This window comes from Siphateles boraxobius, unplaced genomic scaffold, assembly GCF_051911475.1.
Source record: "Siphateles boraxobius isolate OS27281-9 unplaced genomic scaffold, OSU_SipBor_1 25, whole genome shotgun sequence".
NCBI classification, from domain to species: domain Eukaryota; kingdom Metazoa; phylum Chordata; class Actinopteri; order Cypriniformes; family Leuciscidae; genus Siphateles; species Siphateles boraxobius.
This window is the reverse complement of record NW_027508866.1, coordinates 20,281,334-20,303,988: the sequence shown is the minus strand read 5'-3', so window position 1 is coordinate 20,303,988 and position 22,655 is coordinate 20,281,334. Positions and strand designations below refer to the sequence as shown.

Below are 22,655 nucleotides of genomic sequence, written 5' to 3'. Positions count from 1 at the left end.
ACACATTGAACGAAGTTATCAAACACTTCAGTCTTTCCTGCATAAATTATAAATTGAATAAACATCTTTCCTTAATAAAGCTACAAAAGTTATTCAGTCAAGAGCAGTGAGTGAATTTCTCTTTCTTTTGTATTTTGATTAATATTAATGACTGACATCACAGCAGCAGGTTTATTAGGTTGCTGTCACTTTAAAGGGGTTGTCGGATGCCCTTATTTTCCACATGTTGATTCTTTAGCCGGGTCTTCATGTTAAGTTTGTAACATACTTTGGTTACAATTCCTCAATGGTTGTGTAAAACAACACCCTTTTTACCTCCTCAAAAACAGCTCTGTTCACAGTGACCCATTTCGGTGCATGTCTCTTTAAATGATAATGATTAATGGCGGCCCAGATTGGAGACTGGCTGGGGTTGGAATGGAGTCACTAACCATGTATTCTGCATGCTTTACTTCCGTGCTTTGATAAGTCAGGATGTGGCAGTTAGGTCGCAGAGTTCCTCTCGAGTGGGGAATATGCCATAGTCCAGTTTGACTATTGTGACCCAGGAGCTGCTGGGAATTGGAATCCTTGTCAGACCAAACAGGATACCACTCAAAATACAGCCCATCAAAGGTGGGAACTGGGTGTAAATCAGCACGGAATAGGAAAACAAAAAAGAAACTTCCTGAATGAGATCCTTCCCCCGGCCACTCCAGATTCTGGCACCATAACTCAAGCAATCGCTCAATGGCCTGTCACTCACTGCTTTGAAAGTCTAAATAAAATCCACATTCATCAGTTATTTAGGGCACAGCTTGACCTTGTAGATGATATGATTGTTTGATTGTTCCTAAGGGCTGAGAATAGCATTATTACCTGAAGTGTTCTATCTGATGTTTGGAGATTAGAGCTTGTTATTCAACATGTTTAAATGTTGAAGGAGGGGTAACGGTGGAGATTTATATCCCAATACCATCAGTAAAGGAGCAGCGGGAGGAGCTACAGCTTTGCTGGGCATTGTTCAGCCCCTTCCTTTTATCCTGCAGCAGTTTTAATACTGTGGAAATCCCCATGTGCTCTGTTGACTCAGAACTCCACTGCAGTGAAGTTAGAGAGAGTTCTGAAAGTTCTCAGTTTACTGTTGAGCAACAGCTTTTAATTCTAACTTAAAGGGTCACTCCACCCATTTCAACATTAATCTTTATTGAAAGTGGGTTATATATGTAGTCGAAATGTAAAAGAAATTTTGAATTTGGTGCCCTCTTGACCGAGAAAAGACAGAAAATAACTTTGGGGCGCATTTGTATGTAAGACAACAACTCCCACAATGCAGCTCCGCAAGCAACTCCCACTAATCCAGAACAGCGCAAACATCAGAGAAATCACTCTTCCGTCTACAAGAAGGCTAGCTGCCAAATGAGTTTGAAATTCATTTCACAAAAAATTTCTAGTTAGTTGGCTGTGGCGAGCAGGACGAGGGCGAGGGACGTGAGAGGACGACGCGAGTGATAATGAATGACACCTGTGCAGCGGTCTCATATCTCTCAAGGAGGAGCGGAAGCACAAAAGGAACAGGCCTGATTTTATGTTTTGTTTCTGTTGTGTGTGGCCAGCTGGCTTATACTTTTGTTTTGTATTTGTTTATTTTACTATTAAAACGTTCAAATGTTCGCCGGTTCCAGCCTCCTTCTTCCCACAACAACGAACCCCGCTACATTGGCAAACATTAGTGAATTACTCGTTTGTATTTCTTTCTATATGGTGAATTATTGCATGATACCTGGATGTTCAGTCAGGCGAAACTAGGATGGTTCACATCACAACACAAACGTCCGTGTGGTCGTCTGATTCAGAGATTTCGTCCAGGAGAAATTGCGATCGTTGAAATTCTCTGCAGCAGACGGACTCTATCTGTGTCCGTAGCGCACAGCGAGAGCACACGCACCAGCAGCCCGCCTCAGCTCGACCCAGTCCGGGCTCCTCGTCCGCGACAGGCAGCCGCCTCCTGATCCTCCATCAGCCTCAGCTGCTCTTCACTATATTGCGGCTCGTAAAGATAGCCACGAACAGCGGATTCGAGCAGCAGAATTTCAAAATCCTCTACTTCCATATCATGTTTAGTTTCTTCCGTCATTGTCGTAACTTCCTATATCCACAGCGCTTGTTAGCTTAGCTTATAAACAAGATGGCTGATATTGCTTTCAGTATCTGCAAGTGAAGTCCCACCCACTGATCTGTGATAGCTCTGTTAGCGCATTAGGCACAACCCCCTATGGGCGGGTTTGAAAGGGTGGGAATTTGTGCTTGTAGTCTATACAGAAATCCCCCCTTTTTACACTTCCTCCTACAATGACGTCAAATGACGATTTTTGCGTCATTGTAGGAGGAAGTGAAAAAGGTAAATAGTAGATTTCTCTCTTGTCTCAGGGGAAAATGAAAGAATGTTGCACGACCATTCAATAGTATGACTGGTTGTCTAACAATGGACCTCTTAATGCAAATGGGTGGAGTGACCCTTTAAAGGAATAATAAACAAATAAAAAAACGACAACCTGTCACTAACGTGATTTCACAGCAATAGAAAACCACAACCATCCAATAAATTCCCCATGCACAAGTTCTACCCTTACATTTTTTCTTGTCCCAGAAGCCGTTTCTGATATATCACAATAGGGAAGAAAAGACCATTGCAACTTCAGTTTCATGTCAACTTTAACTGTATAATGGCTGAAAATGTTTTTAGGTTACAGAGAATCTGCATTTCTACAGCGAATCTCCAACTTTTATACCACTTAAGTGTTTTCTGAGTTCTAGATATTAAAAATGTTTGGCCACCTTCAATCTTGCAATGATACAGCTGCTTGTGGTTTTGGTCAACCGAACACTTCATCACAACTTCGTCTCACGGTTCGGTTCGATTAGATTATCATGTCATTGATTCAGTTCAATTCAATATCACGATGCATTACGATGCACTGCATCCTCAATTTTCAATTTTACTTCAAAAGTGATGTGAGCGTGTGTGTGTGTTCGCCTGTTTTGGAAGTCGCAGTGACAGAAACTGTGACATTTCAGTTTAAGTTTCAAGGGAGTAAAGGCTGTTTATGCCATTAAGAAAATTAAATTCTGTCAAATCAATTTTGTTGATATCAATAATTTGCGATATCAATATTAATTTTGATATTTTAAAAAGGAAAATTACAAAAGTTATGGGAAAAAGCATCAAAATAGATTCATAACAAATAAAACAAATTCTTACAACTCAAGATTTATTTCAACAGACAGTCATATTGGACTGGTACAACATGAATAAATAAATAAAGAGAACAAGACATGTTTTACTGGTTGTACAGTATAAAATAAATAAATGAGCATGTCTATAGAACAGGAAATGTTAGAAACAATGAAATTAATCTAAAAAACAAGTAAAAAGAAAATGTCAAGAGAAACAGGGCCCATCAACAACCGTGCAACCGCCTTTATAAGGTAATTTACACTTTCCCCGGCAACTCAGGTAGACTACAGATTGCAAGTCAAAAAGACGAGCATGTCAACCATAGCTGGTTTAAGCCGTGATCAATGAGCTGTCACAATGTTTCCCCCTGTACTAAATATTCTCTCTGATGGGGAACTAGTTGCAGGGATACACAGATACTTTCTTGCAAGCTTGCTCAAAGTGGGATAGCTTACTTTTTGACACTTCCACCAGGCTAAGGGATCATCTTCGCTGTCAATGGAGGGGGTGAGGAGGTAGCTGTTGAGCTCAGCTGTGACGGCATCATCTACCAGAACCTGTACAGCTGGTGTGGTGGTGCTGTTCTTCAGCAGACTCTTGGCCTTTTTTGATGGAGGTGGGGCTGGGACTGGGACTGTCTGATCCTGGGCTCAGTGGCGCTGTTCTGAAAGACCACAGAATAAAAACAAATACTACATTTGGCCCAGTAAATTTGAAATTAGAATTTCCACCACACTGCTCATAATTTACTTTAAAAAACATATTTTTTCAAAAACATTTACCTTTCTAGCGATTTCTTTCATCTCTGATTGTACCCTGGTCGTGAGAATTGGGACACGCTCCTCACTGACATATTTGGTTTTAAATCTTGGATCCACAAAGGATGCCATGTCCTGCCGATCTTCTGTGGCCTGATCCCACTTGGCATTCAGGTACTGGAGGACCTTTGATTTGATGGACTGTTTAAGCTCAGTGTCCTCTTCATCTCGAATCAGAGCTTGAGTGTTCAGAAGATGGAGGACTGGTGTGGCGAGCAGGACGAGGCCGAGGGACGTGAGAGAACGGCGCAAGGCCGGTGGCGTGAGTGTTAATGAATGACACCTGCGAGACGCACCGGTCTCGAATCTCTCACGGAGGAGCAGAAGCATAAAGGAGGAGCGACGACTGTGAAGATCGAGAGAGAAACAGGCCTAATTTTATGTTGTTTTATTTCTGTTTTGGGTAGCCATCAGTTGTCCACGAGGGGCTGCTGGCGGTTCCTTTTGTTGTTGTATTTGTTTTATTTAGAAAATTAAAATGTTTGAATGTTCGCCGGTTCCCGCCTCCTTCTTCCCATAACAACTGAATCTCGTTACAACTGGCTTTACAGAAGATACGCTGACGTAGCTCTACCCCAACAGAGAAAGGGCCTTGTTGATGGATTCGAGAGCGTCAATGTCCTGCCATGTCTGTACCAAGTGCCTGTGGCTCTTGTCGGCCGACAGAACCAAAGCCACTGCCTTCTACTGCTCCAGCACCCTTTCAGTCATGTGCTGCTTGGATCCCCATCTGGTTTGGCATTCTGTAACCAGTGCATGTTCTGGAAGGTTGAGCTCCTTCTGTGCCTCTGTCAAAGCTCTCCTCTTCTTCCAGTTGTGAGAAAAGTGGCCCACTATCTTTTTGCACAACTTTGTAGCCTTGTCAATGCGAGCATCATCTTTAATTGTGTTTTCTAAAGATAAAATGAAGTAAAGACAAAATCAAAATGTTAATATATTATTTTTTCCTAAATAAACACCAAGTCATCACCAGTGGTGGAAGAAGTATTCAGATCCTTTACATAAGTAAAAGTACTAATACCACACTCTGTTACAAGTAAAAGTCCTGCAAAAGTATGTAAGTATATCATCAGGTAAATGTATATAAAGAATTAAAGTAAAAGTACTCAATGCTGATAAATCACGTTTTAGAACAGTTGTGTGTTTAATGGTCTAATTATTTCAGCTGGACTTATAGGCTGTTATATGGCTGCGTGTAGTTAAATTTATAACAAAACGTATTTTATAAGCTGTTTTGAGTGCAAAAATCTAAATTTGAAAGTAACAAGTAATTAAAGCTGTCAGATGTAATGTAGAATGTAGTGGAGTAAAAAGTACAATATTTCCCTCTGAAATGTAGCGAAGTAGAAAGTGGCATGAAAAGAAAAGACTCAAGTAAAGTACAAGTAACTCAGCATAGTACAGTACTTGAGTAAGTCTACTTAGTTAAATTCCACCACTGGTCATCACACAAGGCATAATACGTGTATTAGCACTTTGTATCTATTAAAACAGTTAAAAAAGTTAAAGCAACAAATACTAGTGAAACAGAAATAAACATTTATTTAAATTGGTCTATCTTTTCAGTTTTATTGAAATGTATCATATAAAATAAATATTTGATTGTGTCAGCTTCGAGATCTATACAATATTATTGCAGTAAGTATACACTAATAAAAATCCTATCCCTTATACATTTAATGAAAGTTACAAATAATATAATAATTACCAACAGCATTGCGCAACAGGTGCCCAAAGCATTGTAGCCTCTGCCATTTTTTGAGTTCCACAGCCTTCTTTATATTGCTTCCGTTGTTCAGTCGTTATGGCCACCTGATGCTCTGGACGCAACCCCCATGATTCCAGGGTCGATGATTAGGCCAACGGAGATGTTTTGTCCCGTATGGTCCTCTGGGAAGTAGGAAGTCTGAAGGCATTTGATGATGAGTTCGTACTCGGACGTAATATAGTTCACAGTGAGACTTATGTACGGTTCCGTAGTGCGGCTGGACCACAGGTCGTCGTGGATGAAAATTATTCAATCTTTTCGACTCTAAACTCTGCCTGCACCATCTTTCTGCACTGTTCATAAAGTTGTGGGATAGCTACCTGTGAGAAATAGTTGGGGGATGGGATTTGGTACCGTTTGTCTAGTACATTCAAAAGCTTCTTGAAGCCTTTTTTTCCCCACTGTGTGGATCAATATATCTTTGGCCAAATAGTATGTTATAGCATTAGTGATTTCGTTACGTCTCTTTGAGTTCTTGTCGTACTTTGTATCACTAGCAAAAGCACTCGCTAGCGAGGTTTGTTTGGCTAGACGTGGCGTATAAACGGCAACAGGTTTTTAGGGGGGTAGTATCATGCACTCATTGTAAAGTGGCTTGTGGTGGTTCTTAAGATGCGAATATAGGTTTGTTGTATTGCCTTTTGTGCGGCTTACCACCATTCTACACGTTTTGCATAGTGCATTAGCCTGTGCATCATCTGTTGGCTTAAAGCCAAATTTCCAAGCTACCGAGGAGTAGGCATTACTTTTGGCCACTAAAGTTTCCTCTTCAATATCTGTTATTTTGTCTTCTCCCTGAGCAACACTCATTTTCTTACTTTTGTGTTATTTTTTTGCTCCCTTCGCTCTCTCTTTAGGTCCTTTCTTTTCTTTGGCTTTGTTTTTTTGTCTCTGTCTATTTCTTCACTTATTTATGCTCCCGCGGAGGCTCCACGTTAGCCTGGTTCCGCCCTCCTACGTACTTCCGCTCAATTTTCATTTTCCTTCAGTACTCCGTGTGTCAGATGGGACGCATCATAAATTTTTTATTGCATAATTATCGCGAGACTTTCGATATGATATCGGGCAACGTGATATCGCGATAATGATATTGATTCGATATATTGTGCACCCCTATCCTAGAGATATGTCTTGTACAACATTAGGAAGGTTAGGCCCTCCCTATGTATCAGAGCATGCTGCACAACTCCTTGTCCAAACTCTTGATATATCCAAAACGGACCATTGTAATGCTCTCTTTTTTCAGGCCATCCAGCATCCAGAATCCAGCAGCGAGGTCTTTAACTAGCGACGAGAGAGCACGTCACACCTCTCCAAATAAAATTGCACCGGTTGCCAGTTGCCGCTCGCATCAAATTCAAGGCACTGATGTTTGGTTACAGAACAACCACTGGCTCTGCACCCCTATACCTAAACTCATTATTCAGAGTCACTTATGTGCCTTCCAGAAGCTTCTGTTCTGCAAGTGAACGGCACCTTGTGGTGCCATCTCAAAGAGGCACAAAATCACTTTCACTGACCTTTTGGAGGTGGTGGAATGACCTGACTAACTCAACCCGAGGCTTTAGCCATTTTCAAGAAACACTTGACCTATTAATACTAACACTTACTATTCTATTTCTATTTTGTCTATTTAAATATATATATATATATATATATATATAAAAACTTATGTGCACTGTGTAACTGGGACTACTCATAGCACTTACATATTGTTGGTTTGATTGCTTCTCAATTGTAAGTCGCTTTGGATAAAAGCATATGCTAAATGATTAAATGTAAATGTAAAAATAAATACTAAGCAAGGCAACTTCTTGAAGTTGCTTGTATCTTTAAGACCTTACATCTATGATATAATTTTCCACTTTCTCTTACCTTTATCCTAGAACAAACAGGTGTTGTTTGCTTTTATTGTGCGCCAGCATGTCTCTTGTACATTTCAGACATGGGACTACCTTTCCCTCCCAGTCGTCCGATTGTGACATCAATCATAGTTTGGGCCCTTCCTATTTCCTGTTGTTGGCCCTTTCCTGCTGGCAGTGTGCCCAGTCTGTATTTACCTGGAAGCACCATCATAACAGCAATGTGGAGTATGATGGGCATCAGTGGCATTGGTGGCTGTTTCCTTATAGATGAAAATACCTCTAGGGCCTTGTGGAACTTGTGAAAACACCCAGCCCATTGTGATAAGAACTCCAGAATTAGTCCACATTTTGCCTTCCGTATTTAGCCCTTTGTACTACCGGTGCTAATGATTAATCGATGAACGATTAATTGTTGATTATAATTTAATCAATAAAACTGAGCAAGATTAAGCAAGGTCATCATTAGAGTGCGTAGTTTTGAGGCGCGTGCGGCTCATGTGCAAAACACGTGCAGCAGACACACGAGAAAAATAAAGCAAGCATGCCGTAAAGTATTCTAATTGTATTGATGTCTTCAAGCCATGGTAGGCTAGCTGTTTATTTCGAAACATAATCAACCAAGGGTCCAAAAAACACTCCAAACTAGTGATTTTACTAAACATAAGAACTACTTGTGTAAACGCCACAATAAAAGTACATAGAATAAAGAACAAGTAATAAGATCCTGGTGGATGAGTGATGATCTTCCAGAGCTGTTTCAGCTTTAGATCCTATTCTATGGCGCACAGTAAATCAAGACCTGTCAATCTGAGCGATCGATCCAATCCAAGCGCGCTTCAGCAGTAAAACCATTGTCCGATTGGCCTCTACACATCGTCCCCACTATACCCACTCACCACAACTGAGATCCAGTTTCCAATGGTTAAACTTTCAAATGACGTTGGCAAACACTGCGTCAGGATCGCGGCACGATCAGATCCCAGAAGTCCCATAGCTTTAGCCAAGCAGCATGTCATGTGTGATCTACGTATTATCTTATGTTGAGTTTGGGCTCGTTCAAGACCACCTGCTCTAAATAAAGATATGTGATCTACTATGGTTTACTAATGTTTCGCAAAGTTACTAACAAAAACATGCACAAAAGCATCATGTGTTTACTTTTTACACGTGTGTTGGCGGCACTTTTTCATCCAAATATTTGGTATAAGCCTAGTTTGGTCTCTAACTGAAACTAAGGGTGCTCCGATTGATCGGTCGTCGATCACAATCGGCCGATAATTGCTTTGGGATGTGTGATCGGCGGTATAAAGGCCGATCCAGATAAGCTGATCAGATGACGCAAAACTCGCGAGACAATTTTTTATGCCCTGGTAAAAATGGCTTCACCGGTCTGGCAATTCTACAAGGTGTGTGAAAAAGACAATTCATTAGCAATCAATCTGTAATGTGTGTACCATGCCGCTGCCCGCTTGTCAAACTGTGCAGCCTCTCCATTCAACCCGTAAATAAATCCATCGATCCGCAAACTACGTTTGAGTTCTTAAATGGTCTAGCAGTAGATCCTTTGCCAAGCGTGTCAGAGAGGTTGCGGGTTCTAATCCGCAATCAAATAGTTTTTTTCTCTCATCAAAACTGAATATGTTCATCAGTGGTTACTATATATCAAGCAGGGACACGTTTGTGTGCTTTTTATTTTGTGATTTCGCCGGAATGAATAGAGAGTTTCTACAACGGCGATAGATTGAAGCTCGCGTCCGAGTGAAGATTGCGGGCGAGCCACAGAGAACGCTGTATCCATGCAACTGATCGCCGCGGCAACGAGTGCTCAGCTTGAGTAAAAAACAAAACAAAAACAAAAACAAAACAACAATACATTTTAGCGCTAGATTTCTTATTTAATAGCAAACTCAATGAATGCTCTTAACAGCTAGTTAACTGGAGATGTTTTATTTATTTGTATTAGGTACATCCGTGCGTGCCTCAATGTTACCAAAATTGGTGGGGGACAATATCGATCCTTAGAAACAGTGGTGGGACAGACTTCACTGGATCTAAACAAATCAATCTAACCATAGATGTGACCAGTAGTGGTGGCTTTCTTAATGTGTTTAAATAATTTTGCAAGGGTTCTTGCAAAAAAAATTAAATAATAATAATTACCAAAATATTGATGCTTAAGAAGTATTTTTATTTGTATTTACTTTTTTTGCTGTGCACTTAACTAACTGTGGTCCTGTTAAAGTTACACTATGTAGTTTTTCAACCTTCATTATATACTTCCAAGACCCTTGTGATGGTACATCGACCTACAATAGGTTGAATGACACGTCTGCCATAGCCTGACAGTGTCTGTATCGCTTTTATTGGGTGGTATCGCTTTTAAACTTTTCGGGTAGGAACCCAAGCACAAAAAAACTACAAAATTCGACTGCTTTACGGCATACGTCACTTCCCCCACTTCCTCAGATTCTGACGTGAGAGCCCAACTAGCGTTTGATACCCGTCTGTATGTTGTTGTCATGACCGAAGCAACAACTAAAAGGAAGAAGGCAAAGGTTTTGTCAGAGGAGACTAAAAGAAGAAAAAGGGAGAGTGACAAATTAAAAGACCGGACGAGGATCACTATTGGAGGGAGAGCAAGACAGTTTGAAGACGGTGAGAGTGTGCTCGCGCGCGCGACCGGCTCTCTCTGCTCGTTCTTTCAGTAACATGCACCCTGTCACAAGCGCAGCAGTCAGTCATCTATAAAGTGTTTATACATTTATAAATAAATCATGGAGTCAGGGAGCTGGGAGACTATCGCGCGAAATGTAAAAGGCTGAATAACATGGCCTGGCCATGTTACGGAATCTATCTGGTCCTCCATTTATCTTCATGAATCAAGTAATGCTAGTAGAGTAGCGAATTATCAATCTAGTAGCTACACTAACATGCTACTTTACGATGGTTATAATAAATAATCTTTCAGGATAACTATCCTAATGTCTGCGGGCTGATATTTTTGTGTATTTATTTTTCTGGTGAAAGTGTCTTGCCTCTGGCTATAATGCAAATCGATTTTCAAATTTTCAGATTCATCTATGGTAGCTTGATACTATAATATTGACGATATGTGGCTATTACCTATCACACAAACATTGAATTGAATTAGCATATCCGTTATGTAAAACAGTAGACAATAGGCTACTATAATGACGCTGTCTTGTAAACGTGAGCTACGATCTTTTGACGTTTGAAAAAAATAAAACCCATGAAATTATATTCATATGACATGCTGAAATATATGCCAATGTACCTGGGATGAAGACATTTCATACGCAACGCTGGCAGTCTGCCCGCGAGAACTCAAGACAGTATCGGCTTGTCAACAAAAGCACACGTGTATCGCCTGGTGTAACCATGACAGATTTTACGACAGTAGTAGAATACAATACTGTTTCCCAACTGTAGGGGGACCCCGAGTGCAAAAACCGCAAAAACGACATAGTGTTGCTTTAAGTGTATTATAAAAACTGATGGCTGACTGACTCAAAACATTATTTTGGCTATAGCCTTTTTTTTTGCAGTTTTTAGTTTAGTCTAAAGCTAAATTTAAAGACTCATATGTTCTGTCTTTTATCTTTTTTTATTTTATATTCTACAGGAAAGTTGTATTTGTCAAGCCCTAAGCTGTTCCCAATAACCAAGCACAGGCTGCTAAGTTAATATGCTGGACATGTTGCTTGCAAATAAATACACAGGTGTCAATTCATGATACGTTGTCTTATCTTAATTGTAATACTTAATGTACATTGATGTTAAATATAGTTTGATAAATAATGCCACATGATAAATAGAAGGCTTCAAATAGACCCTGTATTCGGCGATCGGTATCGGGTGATACAGCTACCAGTAATCGGGGATCGGTGATCGGCCCCAAAAATCCTGATCCGAGCACCCCTAACTGAAACAAATATGCTTGTTGTTTTCTGCTAGTTGAGACATTTTCAACGATGACACAAGTCTATCTGTTTTTACAATGATTTTACAGTTATTTTTAACGCTATGAAAATAGAGTTCTTTTAATATGTCAGCAAATTTAAAGCACTTGTTAAGTGATGGTCAAATTCCCTATATGCACTGTAAAGCCAGGCTTCTAAGCTTTACAACGACACCTATTTTGTGGGTTAAGCAAGTGGTTAACTAACCTGATGTAACTCAGTAGCCCCTCCCCCTACTTCATATTTAAGAGGTTAAGGTTAACAATTAATCGATTAATTGATCGTTAAGTGAAAAAACAATCGATTATGGGAAGTTATGAAAATATACATCCCTACTTTGTACTGCTGTTGATGATGGTGATTATCAGTGATGTATCAGCTAGTCACCAGAGTGTAAAGATTAGGCCATTGCTGATGTTGTGTAATTTGCTCTATGCATGATTAACTGGGTAAAGGGAGTGTGTTTATATGCTTGTGATACTTCAGAGTTCAGACTATAACATGCCATTGAATATTAAAGTTCAACTTCCACTTTTTGTCTTATTTTGTGGGTCATGATGCCCATTTATTAATTGGTTCATAAGTAGCCTAAACAATACTTTAAAAATGCAATTCATACGTGGGTCAATGACATGATGGGTCATTCTTTTGTCCAAAGGCCTTAATAATAATAGAAAAACAAAGATATGACATCCAAAGTATGTAAGGTAGTACAACTTGATTTCTTTCTTCAGACAAATTCTTCTACTTTAAAGATGCTGGGTTAAACTATAGAATAGTCTGGGACTCGAACACAAACAATGTCAAAGCATTCACCATTTTAAAGCACTCTATAAACAGATCTTGTCACACTACAAGGAGGGTGGGGCTTAATCGTCTGGTGATGTATACATGTATTCATAGGCTGTATTATCTTACCTTGTAGGTATTCTGATTACCATTGTTGGTATTACTATAATTGTTACCTGCGGTAATATATGGTGTGTAATTAAGATATGTTTGTGTTTTTTCATATGTGTATATATAAATATGTAATTGAGGGTTACGATAACGTTTACAATTAAAGAAGCAGCTACCTTTGTTTTTAACAGACTAAATAGTGGGTCTAAATAAGTTTATTTTTATTTTTTTTATTTTATTTATTTATTAAAGTGTCTTGCACTTACATGCCCAGCCCTTAGGCTTAAAAGACACTAATGACATAAAACAAACATAATACACAAAGATGACCATCATACAAAGCACATAGGAAAACAACCATCAAAAAGAAAACTATATCATCATCATTTTCACAGTATAAAAACAAACAAAAGTCAAGATACCGTCAATTTAGATCAGGATATAAATTCCTTTGCCTAAGTTTCCACGCCTTTTCCACATATCTAGCTAAACTATAAATTTCATTTTCAAAGAGCCAATTCAACATATCCCCATCCGTCATCCAAAACAAATCAGGCTTTTTATGTTGAATTCTCTCAAACATACCCATTCTTAATTCATGATATAAAGGACAAAAAAACAAAAAATGCCATTCATCCTCAACCACCATTAAATCACACAAAACACATAATCTATCCTCTTCTGGGACACCTTTATAGCGCCCCACCTCAATCTGCAGGGGCAACACACCAGCTCTAAACTGGGCACACAAAGACCTCTGTAACCTAGTTAACCAGCATTTAACATAAGGCTCTGTGGAATATTCATTTTTAAAGTGGACATAACTTCTCAATTTAGGCTTATTTAACACCTGCCATTGTCATTGCTCTTTGTAAGAATTAAACAAAACCTGCCTGACCTGAGATATATCACATTGTAAAGTATTTGTAAATATATACTGTGCTTTTACTGATGAAAGTATTCCAAGGACCTCCATTGACCAAGGATAATTGTGAGCTTTATCCCAATCAAAAACTTTCCGAGTAAGTCTATCTTCAGGTAATCTTATAAAACGATTCCATAATCTTATTAATTCCACCTATGACTATAGGTGGAATTAGTTTGTAGACTATAGTTTGACTTAGTAGACTATAGTTTGACTTCTTCCCACTCCCGTTTCGAGCAATTGATTGATTTATGTTGTTAAAGTAAGGTGGATTTACCTTCTTGTATAGATCAAATCAAATGCTTCTTTATTGCCTTTGTTATATGTCACTATATTGCTCGAAATAAAATTTCATTTCATTTCAAAATTTCATTTAATTTCAAAGAAGCTAATGGCATACAACCATTAGTGAGCCAGAACCTCTAAATTCACGATCCTCAAGTTTATGCTCCAAAGAAAGACTGGATGACTTTCATGAATATATAGCATCTAACAATCTAATCTAACCTAATTTAAATGTTTAACAATTTAAACATTTGTTCCAAGAACAATTAAATGCTTACATTTTTTTTTTATTAATATCATTAACAATATGAGTTGTACTGTATGTAAACGTTCGTTCCAATAACAATGAAATCAAGCGTAGCGTCAGTTCTGGCAGGTCACGTTAGTCAAGCTCACATCAGTGACTCTCAGCTGATCCACATCTACCTATAGGAATACGACGCCTATCACAGCATTCAAAAGCTCCTTCAGTATTATCAGCAGCTATCGCGTTTCTCAGGAGCTAATTACCCTCCTCCCTCCCCAGCTCCTCTTCTCATCAGTCAGGATTTGGCATTCTAATTCCCCTTTGAATCAAGACTAAATACTCGAATTATGTTGTACATTAAAATATTAAATTCATGAATTTTGCAATACATTCATGTTGGTTCTGTTCTGTTTACCCTAAGGGGGGTTATTGCTCTTATCCATGCTTGTTCTTGCCCAGAATAGAACCATACCGCCAATCCAAACTGTATACTAATTGTGAATCGTACTTGATGACAGTGGTTCTGACAGAAATGTTTTCATGTTTGATGTACCTTTTTACATTAATATTATATTAAAAATAAAATGTGCTTTTATTTTTGTCTGTGTATTGTCTTAAATATTCATAATGTCAAGGGCAGCAGACATAGTCATTCGGTATAACCAGCTTTGGTCATTCGGTAAAACCGATATACGTATAGTAAATATTTAAATAGAATAATGTTGTTTTTAATAACTAATGGAACTACAGTAATACAAATATAAAGCAGATAAGGCTTTTTTTCTACATTTCCCCTTTTCTCATTTCCCTGTGCAATGTTTTAGTTGAATATGTAGGAGGGTTAAGAGTAGTCCAATAAAATGATTACGTTTATGAGATCAGTGATAATGTTATTTTATGTTTCTTCCGTGGTCCACACTATATGCTATCTCGGCATCAATGTCAAATCAGGTTTTTTCATGAATAATTATCTGCAAATTAATAATTTCAGATATTCGTGATTAAACCGAATGACTTTTTTGGTAACAAATTTTGTCCATCTTGTAAAAAATGACATAAGCAGTGTTAATTGGTTGTAAAAAACACATAATATCATTGTTAACACTGAGTAAAACTAAAAAATGGTTTCAAAATTAATTCTATCTCAATTAATTTTTTTTTTACACTTTTAAAAAACCTTATTTGTCAATGACCCACATGCAGTGAACGGCATGTTCAATTTAATTACAGTTTATTTATTTTATTTAAACTATATTTAAAGCACCTTGCTTGTCCATGATTCAGAGAAGCTTTTCACTATTGTGGAACATGAACACTTCAAAACACGCCACTGTATGACCTACTGGCTTTGTTTAGAAACTTCTATCATCAATTACAGGTCCAACCTGTTTTACATAAAAGTTTATTACTCTTTCTCCTTCCTATGATGGTCTGGTGATAGAGCATTTCTGCATGTGTATTCATACAAAGGTTCTTTCTGCTGTAACTTTGACAGTCATTCAGTCATTTAAGTCATTTTCATATTTGTTATATTTTGACACATCATCAGAAGATTGAAGAACACTCATTTGAACACTGTTTGTGCTGCCATCTTGTGGATGTAAATGCTTCTAGCATTTACTTACTAAAGAGCTTCCTGTTACAATAAGCATTTCAGTTTTGAAGATATGTTTTGTTTCATGGAACCCATGGATATATTTTGTTTTTGTCTCTCTCTGAGAGAAAGTGGGCCAGTAGTTGTTGTACTCAAGGTGACAAATAATGGTTAGTATTACATAGATAGCTCACCTAAAACAATGGCTTCAGAACACTCATAAAAGAGCATATAGGTCATGAACTACATTTATATGTTTATTGTGCTTTTTATGTTGTTGTCTTTTTTTGGAGCTTGACAGTGCCTTGTTCATTTTGCTTGAAGAGAGCTGCAGATTTAAATGAACTATTACTTGTAAGTTAAAGTAAAAAGTAAACTTTTCTAGCATTTTTTTAACATTTACATTGTAATTTGTAATCCATTGAAAGAAAGCAATGCCCAAAACATACTTGGATCATGGTGATGAGTTCTGAGACTCACTTTTCCTTCAGAACATGTAAAAATCTAGTAATATTAGGCTTTTTTCCCTGCTTGCTTGGCTTTGGTTTTGTCAACAGAGAAGTATTTCCGAATGCAGCTGGATATTCATTAGGAAAAACAATGTAGGGCGAGACTGGATTTTATCCTCTAGGAATTGATTGGATTGTGAATGCTGGTCACTGTACATCAGATGGTTGGAAAAGTTGTGAAAAACAGAATGGGTGACGCCAGTCTGAAAAACATTTTTGTTCTTGGAATAATGTGAACCGATGAAACCACATTTATAATAATTAGATATGCTTGCAAAAACGTTTAATTGTAATACATGGCTACTTTTCAGTTACCATTAGGGGAGACAGATGCTTTTTCACCCCATTATGTTGGAAGCAAGCAAAACCTCGACTAGGCTACTATGTTTATGTAAAGCCCCGTGTGTTCACTAGAGGGCAGCATTTGCTAACCATACACCCAAATTCAGTCTGTATTCAATTTAGAGTGAACCCCCACCAAACCCTTCCGTTCCTCAAAGTCACATGTTTAGGGTATATGATGTATGAATGAAAAAACTAATGCATGCGCTCTTGTGATTTCTCACTGTATTTGTCACAGTTTACCCTCTTTTAAGTTATCTGTGCTCAGCCTGACTGAGTGTCACATGGCAACTTAATGCATTTAGCACAGATATTCACATCCTATGTGTGATAAAGGAAACCACTATTCTAATGGCACTCCTCACTCTCTCATTAAGAGATTTCTCACAGAGATTTCTCACGCTCATTTATCTATAAGCCGGATTTTTTGTTGTTAGTAGCATCTAAGAAACGTCTTGCAGGCTTAATTTCACACATTGAGTCCTATTATCTGTCAGAGTTCAATTCATAATGCAGTGCAAGTATAGATTTCATTCTCAGCAAGTTAGCTCAAGTTAGAGGAACTGTCATCATTATAGAGTGCAACAGTCGGGTTCCCAAAGTGAAAGTTCCAATTATTTTCTCTTAAATAGATTAACAACCTTTAAAAACTTTAGGTTTTTTACAAGGTTATTAATCGATGGTATGTGCTTTTCTTGATCCCGCCAGCCTGCATCATTTTATATTATTTTTTAAAAATAATTATGTTTAACAGCAATTTCTGGTATAAAAGTACATTAACCATGATTCTGGCAAGAAATTTCCACCAATCAGAGATTCGAAACAAGCAAAGTACCTGCCCACTCCCTTGAAGCACCATGAATGACGTAACAGCTCCCTACAATCGCAAACTGTGTTTGTGTGTATATGTATTTGTGTATATATGTGTGTATATATATATATATATATATATATATATATATATATATATATATTACACATTTTTGTACTTTTGCTATTTGTCTGATTTTCAAACACTTTTATGCTTCAAATCTAAGTTTGTTGAATTCTGGAACAGTAGCTGTGTCCAAAATCGCATACTTGCCTACTATATAGGCGTAGTAGAATAGAAACAGTATGTGACGAAAGCAGGATGTCCAAATTCACAGTACTGATAAAAGAGTAGGCAAAAAGGTACCTGGATGACCTTCTACTTACTCGAAAACTTAAGTAATTACTCAAATTCAAAATAAGTACCTACTCAAGAAAGTATGCGATTTCAGACGCAGCCAAGTCTGCTTAAAAAGTGGATGGGCACTTGTTGCACTCTATAGCCAGCTTCCTGATGAAGACATTTGAAAATAAGTATCGCCCCCTTGAGTATCGGATGAATGAAATGCATTTTCTAAAAAGCAATTGGCACCCTTTTAAAAAAAAATAAAAAAATAGTTGTTTAGCTACCTGGACAGCAATTGTAGGCATCATAGGTGCACTCGTAATGAAAAAGCTGTTCCAAAAGTTAGGTATTTTTCCTTCAGGCAATCCCAGAATGCACTGCAACATGCTCATTGGGAAAAAAAATTGAGAACTGTTGATTGTAAATATTGAACTTGAAAAAGCGATGCCAAAGAAATCTAATTTAATTGATTATTTTTTCTGTACTGTCTAATTTATGCTTAGACTATCACTCTGTTAGCTTAGCAACATGCTAAAATCAAACTCCCTTGAAATCAAGTCTTGCTTTGTTGCGGCCTATGTAGAGCTCTCTAAATCAGTCACTTTTGAGGGTCCATCTGGGTCAGAATGCTGTGTAGGGAGTGGAAGGGTTTTGCAACAGAGGCTTTGAGTCTCTTTTAAGAGATAGAGCTACACTGAGCCAACCAGATAAAGACCTTCAGATGTGAAATGTACTTTGTAACCCAAAAATATGGCAAACAGAAAGAGACCAATGTAATACAATATATTGAATTGACTGTAAATAGCTTTGTTTTTACTCAAAAGGGGCCATATTACCCATACCATCGCAACCTAACACAACGCCGCCTCCTTGTGCAATGGAAATGTCAAACATGCTTTGATCTTCCTTGGATAGACTGTAGTAGAAGTTATGTGATCGGCAGTATTACTGGCTTTCTTCTTTATGTGTGTGTGTGTGTTTTGGCTCTGTTTAAATTTATTGGCCAGTTTTTTATTTGCTTTATCACTCAGTATCATGACGTCAAGCGCAGGGCTCTGACAGCAGCTTACAGAAAAAATTTGGTGGAAATATATTGGGGGTGCTTACTTGTCCCAGAACGCTGTGGTGACTTTCGGCCCTTATGTTTTCAATGGAGGCACTGTGCGGTAGACTTGTTTTTTTCTTTCGCAGTAACTTTTTCTCAACCAGATGGTGTCAACAGATGTCAGATGGCTTTGAGATGTGTTTCTGTTTCTAGAGTGACACACGCATACACCCACAGCATTTCTCTCAGAGAATCACAAGTCGCCAAAATCGCATAAACACAAAGATGAATGGGACGCTTTTTATCTAAATTGTTGTAACCTTTCTAACGTTCCTTCCTCCCCCTTTTCCCCTGTCTTGCCGTCTTTGTCCCGTCTTAAGTGTTTCAGGACATTCTGCTGTAAAGGACCTCCCCCTCCCAGACCAGAATATGACGTGGTTTGCATCGGTCTGACGGGTTCTGGGAAGACCAGCCTGCTCTCCAGACTTTGCAGTGAGGCAACAGACAACATCGTCCCCACCACAGGTCAGCCCACCATCATAGAGCAATACCAGACACGTCCTGAAAACACAAACACAGATCTTTGCATTTCCTCCTTTCCAAACACTTTAAAAACACACCCCCTTTGTATTCAGATTTTACCTTGTGATAGTCTTTTAAAGAGTACTTGATTAAATCTCGGTCAGTGTAGCAATGGAGGTGTTTTTGTGAAATTCTCATGGCCGCGGTTGTTAATCTTGTTCAACTTTTATTTACAGGTTTTAGCATTAAAGCTGTCCCGTTCCAGAATGCCATTTTAAATGTCAAGGAACTCGGAGGTAAATGTTCTCTGTTTTTCATGAGAATACTACTTTTATTTTTATATTTTAAAATCACAATTAATATATGGGCCAATGACAAATAAGAGTGTCCACGATACAGAGAAGGAAAAAATCTTTTTAAAATGTTTAAAACACAGATGCTAAGTTTTTAGAAAATGTATATTTTTTATTTATTCTGTTCCATATGGTTTTGAGTAACGAACTTTCAGTAAAAGTTCACTCTGGCTGGTTAACACCTCTGAACTACCATTGGTATGTGGTGATTATGTAATTGGAGGGTGTGGCTCTGAGACTCCGCCTTCTTTAACATGGAAATCTTCTCCGGCTCACTTCTTCTGTTCATTCCCTCGAAGTTGGACAACCGCGAGTAAAAACATGAACACACTGGAGAGCCGCTTTATAGTAGAAAAAGCTTGGTACTCACACTTTAGGTGACACACATATCCTACAAGCTGTCGTCATCATTTTCCTCCTGACTGCTCTCTTCACTATAACACTATTTGTTCTCTGTAGAAATTAAATACAGGTTCATCTTGGTTAAAGCTGTATTTTTTTATTTCATTAACATTAATGACACAGACAACAGCAGGAATATTAGGCTGCTGTCACTTTAAGACCGAATGCACGGGCCGAATATACTGACACACATCTTGTTTCTTTCTCAACTGTTCACTTATGACATAACCGAGAGAATACTTGCTGAGAAGGATATTTTGACATAATTTTGTGTGTATGTGTCCCTTCAAGCGCATGTAAACGCGAAAGAGGAATACTTTCAGTGTTCGAGCGCTGTCTGAAATGCGCCCCTTCTCTCTCTCTCTCTCTCTCTCTCTCTCTCTCTCTCTCTCTCCCTCTCTCTCTCTCTCTGTGTGTGTGTGTGTGTGTGTGTGTGCGCTTCAAGTGTGTGGGGTTCATGTGCTCGAGTGTAAATTGGCAAGACAAAACACGTCCAAGTGATAAACTTTCACTCTATGATGGTTAAACTTTGCAGTTGATCCGTGAATCACATGCGTGCCGAACCATGGGGCCTGGTCCGTGCGGATCAACTAAATCCGTTGTGCCCCTGTTAACAACTAATAATTAATGAACACACTTATCATCATGATTGCTGTCTTACCAGAGATAGAGAAAAAAGTGAACGTGACCCCGTCCCCAAAAATGTTACTTCGAAACAACTTTTTACCTCGAAAAAAAGAGTACATCAGGGCCTTAAGAGATTCGTGATTTAACACACAGTCACTAAGTTCTGCAGGGCACCCCTCTATGATATCATGTTGTCTCTCTTTGATTATATATACATATCATACATGTTTGGAATAAGTTGGTGGAAGTTAAATTAGTTAATAATTAGTCAACCAGTCCTCATGATCACTACCGTTGAAAATTTTGCTGTCAGTAAGATTATTTAAGAGGTCTCTCACACCATGTCTACACCAGAAGCATCGCAAGCTGTTGCGACCATTGCAAATCTGTTTGTCCTTCATGTCAGAAATAGCACAGGCATTACATCAGAAATAGAACGGGACATCAGTTTACTGCTGGGGATTTGCCGTGCCGTGTCGTGCTGCATCAGTGTAGACAGTATCAGTGTTTATAATGGGTATTGTCTTTTGTTGCGCCGCGTCACTCTGCTCGCATCCAATGTAGACACTGTGTTATTCTCATCAAGGCTCCATTTATTTGATCAAAAATACAGTAAAAGCAGTAATACTGTGAAATATTATTGCAATATAAAGGATCTATTTTAATATACATTAAAATGTAATTTATTCCTGTGATCAAACCTGAACCTTTTTGCAACCTTTTGCATGGGACATCATTACTCCAGTCTTCAGTGTCACATGATCCTTCAGAAATCATTCTGAAATGATGATTTGATACTTATCACACATTTCTTATTATTATCAGCGTCGAAAACAAGGTTCTTTGATGAATAAGAACAGCACTTATTATTATTATTATTACTGTCACCTTAATGTGTGCTTGCTGAAAAGTCTTACTTGCCCTAAACCTTTAATTGGTAGTGTATGAAGTACATTCAGGTCATTGTAAGTATTAATAAATTAATAGATCCATGCAAACAATTTGAGCATTATGGCATTGACCATTAGTGAATATCTACGGAAACATCTGTAACAACATTTGAAACCCTTATTTCACATATGATCTTTTGAAAAGTAATCATTGGCAACACATCATCTGACACAGCATGAGGAATATGAATGTTATTTGACACAGATGTTACATGAGGACCCGACCAGTAAGGATACAAACTCATTTCTTTGATGACTAATAGTTTTCTCTTCAAGGTAAATTGAACCCCAGGAAACGCCAGTGCTTGGATGCGGCACGCAAAGGAAATGTTTCAGATGTCACTCGCTCACTGAACCCAGAGCCATCTTGGCCCGCATTTCCTTTTTTCGTAAGAGTGATGGGCTGCAGCTTTGAATCTGCCTTTAAAATGAGTGAGTGATGATAAGAATAAGAGGGTGTTGTGGATGCAGGGAACCCTGGGGGAAAGGAGGGACAGATAGGTGAGGAGAAAAAAGGCTGGATACATAACTGCTGGAACTGAGATTCCTAAAGGGGAGGAGGGGGGGGGGGTTCCACCTGGGTCATGAAGCCTTTAGTGTTAGAGAAAAGGATATGTCACTAGTTCAATGGAAAAGTTCACCCAAAAAATGAAAATGCTAACAGAATTTACTCACTTTCATGTCATTCCGAACTTTTACATACTTTCGTCGAACACAAAAGGATTTTTGAGGAATGCACTGGTTGTATTTTTTAATGTAGTTGAAAAGCCAGGGTGGATATAAAGATAAAAGTCGACATTAAAAGTAAATATATACTACCTTTTTTGTAAATGTATGTTGAAAATCTTTCATTTATCAAAATGTCAAGACTCAAGATCTTTGGTGAAAATGAAAGACTTCTCTCTGATGATGTATACAAGACTTTCCAATCATTTAGTCCACTTAAAACCGCCTCTTCCCAATCAACTTCACATTAATTATTCAGTGCAGTGCCCAAATTTCAAAATCCAATCACCAACCAATGGATGAACCCCATCCTACATTTTTTTCTTTTTCGATAATCTGTTGCACTCAGATGTACGTCACAATATAGCAGAAAAGATCTGACGCCAGCTTTAAATTTCAGCCTGTTCCTAACAAAAAACTTAAG

At 38.3% G+C, this 22,655-nt stretch overlaps 2 protein-coding genes across 2 annotated transcripts in view; both read left to right on the top strand.

Annotated features, from left to right (window-relative positions):
* Positions 1-22,655, top strand: part of LOC143750170 (chondroitin sulfate proteoglycan 4-like) — a 445,241-nt gene that overhangs the window by 29,935 nt on the left and 392,651 nt on the right. The window lies entirely within an intron of this gene.
* Positions 1-22,655, top strand: part of arl15b (ADP-ribosylation factor-like 15b) — a 52,832-nt gene that overhangs the window by 8,368 nt on the left and 21,809 nt on the right. Inside the window, exons 2-3 of the mRNA XM_077243085.1 lie at positions 19,032-19,176; positions 19,410-19,469. Coding sequence (XP_077099200.1) covers positions 19,032-19,176; positions 19,410-19,469 — 205 coding nt within the window. The remainder of the gene's footprint in view (positions 1-19,031; positions 19,177-19,409; positions 19,470-22,655) is intronic.